Source organism: Carassius gibelio, chromosome A23 (assembly GCF_023724105.1).
Source record: "Carassius gibelio isolate Cgi1373 ecotype wild population from Czech Republic chromosome A23, carGib1.2-hapl.c, whole genome shotgun sequence".
NCBI classification, from domain to species: domain Eukaryota; kingdom Metazoa; phylum Chordata; class Actinopteri; order Cypriniformes; family Cyprinidae; genus Carassius; species Carassius gibelio.
This window is the reverse complement of record NC_068393.1, coordinates 19879247-19890817: the sequence shown is the minus strand read 5'-3', so window position 1 is coordinate 19890817 and position 11571 is coordinate 19879247. Positions and strand designations below refer to the sequence as shown.

The window sequence follows — 11571 nt, the reverse complement described above, 5'->3', positions numbered from 1 at the left end:
TATGATGTGTACATGAGCATATATCAAATGTATCTATATATGGTGTATATATGAGAATGTGTTGTCACCAGACCGAAAACAACAGGCAAACTCAGAAAACTCAAATCTTCAACCACAAATCCACATCATTTTTATTCCTAGATAACCCATCATTTGGAGATTTTATGATGTTTTTGTCATTTAGAATGAACAAAAAACAAAAGCATAATGACGAGTTCAATTATTTTTAAAATACAAAACAGGTTCTGAACTCAAACAAATAAAAAAAAAAAAAAAGGTATTTTGGTGAATTTTTTTTAACAATGCTGCTGGAACACGTCATTGGACGTGGGCCGCACTCATGTGCAGTGTTTTGGTGTTTGGAGTCTGATGTTGCTATGCCTGTACATCTGGCTGCCATAAATCCCAGTTTTAAGAATGAAAGTCCACGCCTAGAACAACAGCCTACAGCAGAGAGACACTAAACCAGTTTAACAACAAGATGATCAAGCCTTCACTTTCAAAACCAGCTTTATACAACTCACATGAATGGATCACATGCAAATGAATTACAACCAGAATTAATAACTGATAAAAGAAGAATTTTGTTAAGTTCAGACACAGTCAATCAGCTCATTAACATGGGACTCATTATTTAATCACATGGACAGGAACGTGAAAATTAGTTCCCTGATATATAGATGCCAGTCACTCAAAGAACAATAAAAGATGCACACCTACATGTTGTTGAAATCCCTACAACAGTAGCATATTATCACCCAAGGTTTTCTTAATTTGCAGGGTTTGTTGTTGACAGTAAAGTGCCACCTAGTGACAACATAGGAACTCCCAGAAAACCACCCTAGCATCACCTTAGCAATCACTTCAAGAGAACTTAGAAAACATAGCTACAACTTAACAATGGCCTAGCAACCACCCAGCACATCCTTGAAAAGCACATAGCAATACTTCAACCACCTAGCGACCAATCAGAACACCTTAGCAACAATGCAGCAACGATACAGAAACCACACAGTACACCCTAATAACTGCCTAGCCTAGCCGTTTCCAGAACATCATGGAAAACCTCTCATAGCAATCACTTAGAACACACTAGCAATAAAGAAGAAATGGCATATCAGCCACCCAGTGCAGAGCAGAAGCCCACTAACAATCATCCTGAACACCCTAGCAACCACATAGCAACACTTCCTGGCTGTGACGATCCAATGGGCTGTAGTACTTTATTTTGTCCAGCAGGTGTCTCTAGGTAACACATTGTGTCTTCAGGTTAAGTGCTGTGACTCAGGTGTGGAGAATCAATGGCTTTCTCACCCTTGGGAAGGAAGAGATTAGGGCTTGGTCTCTGCTGGTCTCGCTGTTTGGTGGTCATGCTGACTTTATCTCACGCTCTCAAGTCCAGGGCTTGATGTTGTTGCTTTTTGTATTTTCATATTTTATATTTTATGTGGTTATGTCTGTTCTCTGGTTAAAATACATATTTGTGTAAATTTGTTTATGGTGTATGGACTCTCCATTCATGTTGCTACTCCTTGAGCCAAGGGGTCGTTACACTGGCACTCACCCACAGCAATCTAGAAACCACATAACAACCCAATAGCAATCACTTAGAACACCCTAGCAACAACAAAGGAATGGCAGAGCAATCCCCGAGAACACATTATCAACCAACCCCATAGAAACTCCCTGGCAACCACCCAGAAGACCATAGCAACACCCTAAAAACCATCTAAAATGCCCTGGCAAACACCTAGCAACTGCCCACAGGACTCAATACCACAGGACATAGCAGAAGTATCATAGAAACCACCCAGATCATCCTAGCAACCGTCTACTGTAGCAACACACCAGTAACCACACAGAACACAGTATCGGCCCCCTAGCAATCATCCAGAACACCCTAGTAACCACATAGCAACTCCATAGCAACCACCCACAACACTCCAGCAAACACCTACAGTAGCAACACCTGAGTAACAACATAGCAACTCCATAGCAACCACCCACAACACTCCAGCAACCACCTACTGTATCAACACCTGAGCAACAACATAGCAACTCCATAGCAACCACCCACAACACTCCAGCAAACACCTGCTGTAGCAACACCTGAGCAATAACATAGCAACTCCATAGCAACCACCCACAACACTCCAGCAACCACCTACTGTATAAACACCTGAGCAACAACATAGCAACTCCCTAGCAACCACCCACAACACTCCAGCAAACACCTACTGTAGCAACACCTGAGCAACAACATAGCAACTCCATAGCAACCACCCACAACTCTCCAGCAACCACCTACTGTATAAACACCTGAGCAACAACATAGCAACTCCCTAGCAACCACCCACAACACTCCAGCAAACACCTACTGTAGCAACACCTGAGCAACTCCCTAGCAACCACCCACAACACTCCAGCAAACATCTACTGTAGCAACACCTGAGTAACAACATAGCAACTCCATAGCAACCACCCACAACACTCCAGCAAACACCTACTGTATAAACACCTGAGCAACAACATAGCAACTCCCTATCAACCACCCACAACACTCCAGCAAACACCTGCTGTAGCAACACCTGAGCAACTTCCTAGCAACCACCCAAAACACTCCAGCAAACATCTACTGTAGCAACACCTGAGTAACAACATAGCAACTCCCTAGCAACCACCCACAACACTCCAGCAAACACCTGCTGTAGCAACACCTGAGCAACTTCCTAGCAACCACCCAAAACACTCCAGCAAACATCTACAGTAGCAACACCTGAGTAACAACATAGCAACTCCATAGCAACCACCCAGAACACTCCAGCAAACACCTACTGTAGCAACACCTGAGCAACAACATAGCAACTCCCTAGCAACCACCCACAACACTCCAGCAAACACCTACTGTAGCAACACCTGAGCATCAACATAGCAACTCCATAGCAACCACCCACAACACTCCAGCAAACACCTGCTGTATCAACACCTGAGCAACAACATAGCAACTCCATAGCAACCCCCCAGAACACTCTAGCAAACACCTACTGTAGCAACACCTGAGCAACAACATAGCAACTCCATAGCAACCACCCACAACACTCTAGCAAACACCTACTGTAGCAACACCTGAGCAACAACATAGCAACTCCCTAGCAACCACCCACAACACTCCAGCAAACATCTACTGTAGCAACACCTGAGCAACTCCATAGCAACCACCCACAACACTCCAGCAACCACCTACTGTATAAACACCTGAGCAACAACATAGCAACTCCCTAGCAACCACCCACAACACTCCAGCAAACACCTACTGTAGCAACACCTGAGCAACAACATAGCAACTCCATAGCAACCACCCACAACTCTCCAGTAACCACCTACTGTATAAACACCTGAGCAACAACATAGCAACTCCCTAGCAACCACCCACAACACTCCAGCAAACACCTGCTGTAGCAACACCTGAGAAACTCCCTAGCAACCACCCACAACACTCCAGCAAACATCTACTGTAGCAACACCTGAGTAACAACATAGCAACTCCCTAGCAACCACCCAGAACACTCCAGCAAACACCTACTGTATCAACACCTGAGCAACAACATAGCAACTCCCTGGCAACCCCCCAGAACACCATGGTAACACCTTTGCCCCACCCCAGCAACCAGCCAGTAGGACTCTAACACTGATACAATAATTTTTGCACATGAAAAATAACGTACTATTTTTTTTTCAGCAAAAGTTGAAGGGCAACGAGAACAGCTAATAACTTTTAATATTTTTTAATAAATCAGACATAATAATCCTCTCTGTTAGCAGCTCAGTTATAAAGGTGGCAAAGAATTCCACTGGCGTCACTTACAGTAAACGAGAGCTGGTTCGTGGCAGGGAGGGACCGTCTGTAGGGCGCAGGGGCTGAATAAGGGTGAATCCATGCTGGAGAGGGCCCAGCCTGGTACTGAGGAAATGAAATCAGGATCTGGAAAATGTGGGCAAGCCAAATCAAAATCAAATTTCTGCTATGCCAGACATTACTCAAGAAAAACAGTTTCGACATGCTGTGTGACTAAAACATTCATATCTCAAATCTTTGGAGTTTTACAGCGCGACCATCGGACTTTATGGTGGTTGGAAATGAGTCATGTGAAGCTTTCTGATGAGGTAAGGGAGCCGAGCAGTGTGAGTAAGGTCATGTGTGCATGTGTAATTTGAACATGGGCGGCTCAAATCTGGGATCGAAAAGGGAGGGAGTGCTGAGAGGGTCCCATAATAACTTTCTCTCCCTCTTCCACACACTAACAGCCCAGAGAGAGACACTTTTACCTGCTCTGAAGACATTAAGGACAGCAACAGACCTAACAGTCCCAAGAGCAGCCAGAGAAGAGGTTTTATCTGACCGTCGACAGCTTGTTTAGTTAGGCTCCTCAGGGAGGAGAGGCAACATGTACTGGAGCGTGGCCCTCCAGAGCACCGGGCTCTGGGTCGTTCTGAGTTTAGCAGCTGGTCACCTGACCGAGCAGGAGAAATCAACTATCGTGGACATGCACAATGAGTTTCGCTCTAAGGTTCAGCCCAGTGCCGCCTTCATGCAGAAAGTGGTAAGAGATGCACCTGACGCAACACAATCGGCTTTGGTATACAAGCTACTGAATAAGACGAAAAAATGTGTGCAAAAATGCAAATGTTGTCATTATTTAATGACACTCATGTCAGTCCAAACCAATACGATTTTCTTTCTTCTGTGGAACTTAAAAAGAAATTAAACTTGCTGAATCTTTGAGCTTTTGTTTCTATTATGGAGCTTGACAACACTGGATGTTCTTCCAAATTCAAACATTTTTCTTTAAGGTGAAAACTCACCGATTTAAAAAGCATCTAGAAATTAGATTTTTTTTTTTTCATTTTTAAATGTTTATTTTTTATACAGTACTATTGGAATTTAACTGGAATTACATCCTTCACTGTCTCATTACTGCTGTAAACAATAATTAGCACATTAATATCTATGATAATTGAGTCATCATGCATTTTCATGGACACAATTACTTTAAAAAAAACTAGATAATCTAATACTGTTATCATGTTTATAGTTTACCAAATAAAAACTAATGTCAAATGAAATATGTAATAAATCGCTCACCATCTAGTTCACCCAAAAAGGACAATTTTACTATCACTTACTTACTCTTAATTTGTACCACGCCTTCTTTCTCCTGCTGAGTTTGAAGAATGTTGGTAACCAAACAGTTGCTGTAAGCCATTGACTTCAATAGTATGAAAAAAAGAAAAAAAAAAACTCTGTGGAAGTCAATCAGGACCAGAAACTATTTACATTCTTCAAAAAATCTTTAAAGACATTTATACAGGTTTAGAGAAACCTGAGAGTGAGTACATGATAAGAGTTTTCATTTTTGGGTGAACTGTCCCTTTAAGCATTGTTGCCGTGTGAAACAGACCTTAACTTTCTCATGTGAATGCAATAATCAGAGCAACACAAGGCTGGTATTATAATGCATGAGAAACAATCACAAGATCAGATTCTATTTCTGATAAAGAGGGACTTTTCGAACAGAAACCATGAAGTGGTTTGATTTTGTCTGGATGGTGCGTGTGTGGGGGTGTGTGTTGCGCAATGTTGTCTGTGAGACATGCTGAGGAATGTGTATGTTACACGAAACCGCAGGAACGTTGTGTGTGAGTGTTTTAATAAAGCCCCATGTGGTCATCCTGTCTTACGGTCTGATATTCGTATTGTGGGTGAAATTCAGAGCACAACTAAGGGAAGATTCATGGTAGAAAGCCTCTGGTTCTCTTATGAAACATGTTATGTTTACTTGCATTTACACTCTACAGTGGGGTGGATTACTCAAACCACATGTCTGGGTCATATTTGGATATGGGTCAATGCACACTAAGAAGAAAAATATTTTGCATAAAGAAACAAAGCTTGCTCGCTTGCTTGCATATTTATTTTGTTTGTTTATGCAATCGTAAATTAAAGGTAGTACAACAAACAGTACTTTATAAATACTTTACTATTAAAAGCATTATTTAAAACATTATGATACTGAGAACATTAATGTTTGCATTACATTTCAATGCAAATTTAAATATGAATAGAAAAACAAAAACGATTTGTATGAAAATCAAATCTTGTTATTAATATTTATTTATTCATTGATAGATTGATTTTTGTGCATTATGGCAAAAAGAGCATATCTTTTTGTTTGCATTACATTTCAATGCTCTAAAAGTTGTATGCATTTTATATGTAAATAGTGTATGCTGATGTAAACCTATTTATGTAAATTATCATTTGACATTTATGTCAAATAATAATTCTAAACTGAAAAAAAAAAATAATATATATATATATATATATATATATATATATATTCAACTCAACAATGACTGACCTACACAAAATATTTTTTAAACAGTTTTTTTCAAAGTCTAATAAATACAGAATATTGTTCAGCTGTCCAAAAAAAAAATAATAATAATAGATAAACCTTGAAACTGTTGTTGTTTTAGGTGTGGGACGAGACATTGAGTCTGGTGGCAGAAAATCATTCGGCGAAATGTATCGTGGATCACAACCCTCTACTAAAGGAACTCGGAATGGGTGAAAATATCTATTCAGACCACGAACCATTTGATGCAACCAAAACAATGATGGAATGGTACGACAAATATCCTAACGACACATAAATAAGAATGAATGAACAAAGACTAAAATAACAATTATTGATGATCCGTGACGTGTAGAAATGTTATCTATAAACAGATTTGCAACTCGTTTCTATGCACACACAGGTTTGGAGAGCATGAGGATTATAACTTTGAAACCAATAACTGTGATGAAGATAGGATTTGTGACAATTACATTCAGGTGAACTCTGTTTCTGTCTGTTGTGTGTTTGATTGGATTTTCACCCTCTCGATATTCAGATATGACGATGCATTTCTCTGTTGTTGTTGTTGTTGCAGATGGTCTGGGCAAAAAGCAGTAGGATTGGCTGTGCTGCACATGTCTGTGACCCAACTGAGAATCTGGGTCCTGAGAAGGTCACCCTTTTCGTGTGTAATTATTACCCTTCGTAAGTGTGTTGGAATAATCCAGACTGAACATGAACTTAGTGTTCTAGAATGCGCTGTATAACACGACCTGAACAAGGTCTGTTCACACCAAGAACAATAACTGTAAAGATGACTATATTAGCGTCTACACCAGCGGATGACATCATCTGTTTATTCCAAGCACATGCTCGTCTGCTGCTTTTAATTCTCTGCCTTGTTATAGCAGGATTTACACTGACTGGCAATGTTTTAATCATTATAATAACAATATTAATAATAGTGTTTTATTTATATAGTGCCTTTTAAATACCAAAGGACGCTTTACATAATAAATAACAGATACAGATACAGTAGTATGCAACATATGAACAGCCGAACGGCAGACAGCGTTGAAATAATGTGCAATAATACAGATAAGTTATATATTAGTTCATATTCAGAAATCGTTCAATTTTCAAAAACTATTTCTGAGATTTCTGCTGCAATGATAAAACTGCATTATTTCATATATAGTAGCTCCTTCATTTAAAAATCAAAACTGTAATTAACATAAACTTGAAAGAAATCTAAATAAATGATTATTTATTACATTTACTATACATTTCTGAGTGTTGTTTCAAAGTAAATCCGTTTATAAAAACCATCTCAAATCCACCCTTTGTTTTTCCTTCATTATAGAGGAGATATTAAGACACAAAAGCCCTACGAGTCTGGAGCGCCATGTTCAAAGTGTCCAAATACTCCAGCGTGTGAGGACAACATGTGCGGTAATGTGAAGACTTTATCAACCAAATCAATTTTTAAAGTCAACATGATTTAAAAGAGTCACAGGAAACTAAACTATTGCTATTGTTGATGCACACACTCTCAAAACTCTCTCTCCTTGCAGTGGCAGATGACACCAAAGGTCCTACTGTCTCTCCTGAGCGTCCACGAATGACGACGGAGCCCGCTAAGGTTCCCGAAGAGCCGACGCACAAGCAGGTTAAAATTGTGACCGGCGTGGAAAGTAAACCAAACCATGGATCCAAGATGGACAGCATCTCAGCGCTTCTTCTGATGCTTGTCTGGCTGCTTGTTTTGTGAGGGAAATCTGATCATAATCTAATGAGACACAACGACAAAATATTTCTTTTAAGTTGTCAGTGGATGCCCATTTTCCACAAGTTGATATGATTCTTTAAGGTCTTAATGAAAGACCTTCTGTAATATATCAGGTCTGTAATATAGTTTCGTTAAAAATTCTCAATAGTAGTGTAAAATAACAGCATTTCTTCCTATACCCTGTCAAAAACAGCTACTGTATTTTCAGAGCACGACCATTTGTGGCATTTTCCTTTAAATGTTAATGAGCTCTGCTGACTCCGCCCCTTTCTTCCGAGCCTTTCTCTGAGGGACCGTTTACTCTAGCCGCGTTCATCGTGAAACTTGCTAATTAGCACATTATTAGGAAAGGCAATGTGCAAAGATTAATTAAAAAAAACATATACTCACTTTTTCTGTAGGTGAAGCTGGTTTACAAATGATTCGCGCGAACACAGACACATTAGATCTAGAACAGTTCCCCCTAAAATTACAAATTGATGAAATGTATTCAAGTCTATCCAAAATGTAGACGAGTTTGTTTCTTCATCAGAGAAATGTAGGATTGAATCACTTGCAGTGATGCTGTGCAGTGAATGGGTGCCGTCAGAATGAGAGTCCAAACAGCTGATAAATACATCACAATAATCCACAACACTCCAGTCCAGCAGTTAACGGCTTGTGAAGTGAAAAGTTGTGTGGAAGAAACAAACATTTTCGTGTTTCCAGCTAAAATATTAGTCCATAATCTATAACACTGATTTCTCCAGTCATCTCTGTCTGAATCAGGAGAGAAATATGTACAGATCAAGCAGCATTTATGAACAAAAACAGGCATTTCTGACACCTTCAGAAGCGCTTTTACCCATGAGCCCTAATTTCTGACATTTCTTTGACGTCTGCATGGAGATAAATGAACAGGTTTTTTGTGGATTAGGCCTAATGATTGTAAAAAACCTCTTATATCTCGAGTGATATTGCTCCTGGCTGACATCGATAGGATTTGTGTGTCTTCTAGTGATAGTGTATGACAGACTCTGCAATGCAATGCTTGTCTTTTATAAAACGTTTGTGTCTTTATGACTGAAGACTTGAATCAGAGCTGCTGTGGCATTATTATCCATTACAAAACATGGAAGAAAACGCACACAAAAAAGATTTTTGATTTATTTAAGTTTGATATATTAGAATGTGGATTGTATTAAATTTGCATTTGGATCAGTTTTAACTTAAACTACATTTCATCACACAATAACCAGGTTTATATATTTATACTCAATAAATTCAATTTGTTTTTGTCTTATTTTAAGTAACTGAATATTGCTTGTTCCACAGCTATAGCCAACCCTTAACCATGTTCATACTTTTTAACTGAAAAATTAAATATTAAAAGCTTATAATTGTTTTCACAAGAAGCAGATTTATGATTTTAGGCAATTTGAATAAATGCATTTTGAAAAAAAAAAAAATAGTTGCAAATAGTTAATTATAAACATGTCATGATTTTCCAGTTCAAAAGTTTTAGCTTTGTCTTACATGTTTCATGTGTGACTGACAAATATGCATCACATATAGTTTATTAGATAATGTTAAATCCAAATGGATGGAAATTATATATGCTATTCAACAAGTCATACTGAAGTGAAAACCTGGATGGTTTTCATTGAATTATATATATATATATATATAATATTAAAATCCAAAATCTTCATAGGTGGTGGTAAATATTTGAATGGAAACACCTGGATGAACAGGAACCACATTTTTTGTTTGTTTATGTTTTGATTCATGCATTAGGATAATTAAAATGTTCTTAAATATATGGTTAAATGTGAACTGTTGTCCTTATTTTTGCTGTGAGAACTTCTATGTACATTTGTTTTTGTGCACTTAGGATGGAAGATTGCTAATATATGTCACTGGAGCACAAAAGCAGTCTTGAGTCTCTGGGGTATATGTGTAGCAATAACCAAAAATACATTGTATGGGTCAAATTATTGATTTTTCTTTTATGCCAAAAAATCATTAGGATAAAGTAAAGATCATGTTCCATGAAGATATTTTGTACATTTCCTACCATAAATATATAATAACCTAATTTTGGATTAGTAATATGCATTGCTAAGAATCTCATTTGAACAACTGTAAAGGCGATTTTCTCATTATTTTGATTTTTTTGCAACTTCAGATTCTAGATTTTCAAATATTGTATCTCAGCTAGGGATGCACGATAATATCGGCACAACATCGGTATCGGCCGATAAAAGCTTAACATGACCATCATCGGTATCGGCCGATATAAATATTTCTGCCGATGAGCCAAACCGATATTCTCCAAGTGAAATAATTGACCTGTTTTTCAGATGTGAATGTCTGTCTACATTTGTAAAATAATACATTTATGGTAGAATCAGTACAGAAGAGATACATGGATTTCTCTTCAGTAAAATTAAAGTTTAAATATATCAGTATATATTTGTATATATATCGATATCGGTATCGGCATCGGCCAAAATTATTTTGAAAATATCGGCATATCGAATATCGGCCAAAATCCAATATCGTGCATCCCTAATCTCAGCCAAATATTGTCTGATCCTAAAAAAAAAAAAATTACACTTAAGACTGGTTTTGTGATCCATGGTCACATATTATTGATCATCTCTATCAATAATTCACAGATTAGCTGTTTAACAACACAACACACATAACTAGATGGCAGTGTAACTTAATAAAACAGTTTTTAATGGACTCAATAGAAGTGACTCTTTTGTTTGTTCAGAGCACAATGACAATTAAATGGTGGTTAAGTAGTTTTAGTACGTCTATTCACTTCAAGATCATATTTTTCAACTTTTTGTAAATAAACATAATTAAAAAGTGTCAAAAACAAACTAAAATATCATGGTATTTTAGATTTTTTAGACATTGTACATACAGCTTCTGTTCGATAAACGGATCAAATCAAGGGCCTCAAAAGTGATTAATTTCTCTTCATTCAAGCGTGATAGGATTAAAACACTTCAGAATCTCCAATGTTCAGCAGGGCTGATTAACATTTACACAAAGAACCAAATAAATGTCAACATCTCTCAGTTCATCTGTGCATCGAGATCAGATCCATCAGATTCACCAAAGCAAACACACTTGAACTTTCTGCTCGTCGTGTCTCGTGTTAATCAGTCCTGAAGCCGTCGACGTTCACTCAGGTGAATCAAAGCCCCTCGGCTTTCTGACGCATGACATAACAAACACACTTAATTATATTGTGCCTTCTGCATTTTAGAGGCTCTTAAGGAAAAAGTGTCATCGTGATACTTAGTGCTTTGTAAATAGCAGACATGGCAGCACAGGAAAGTAATAGCCTATATTTATTTATTTAAAACTCTGAATTTGTTTTCTTAT

At 38.0% G+C, this 11571-nt stretch overlaps 1 protein-coding gene across 1 annotated transcript; it reads left to right on the top strand.

Moving 5' to 3' along the window:
* The first annotated feature begins 4011 nt into the window (after positions 1 to 4011).
* Positions 4012 to 10002, top strand: LOC127944913 (peptidase inhibitor 16). The gene is made up of 7 exons (XM_052541332.1): positions 4012 to 4164; positions 4306 to 4601; positions 6538 to 6686; positions 6820 to 6895; positions 6994 to 7103; positions 7762 to 7850; positions 7973 to 10002. The coding sequence occupies exons 2-7, from the start codon at positions 4446 to 4448 to the stop codon at positions 8167 to 8169; spliced, it is 777 nt and encodes a 258-aa protein (XP_052397292.1). The 5' UTR covers positions 4012 to 4164; positions 4306 to 4445; the 3' UTR covers positions 8170 to 10002.
* The last annotated feature ends 1569 nt before the right edge of the window (positions 10003 to 11571 follow it).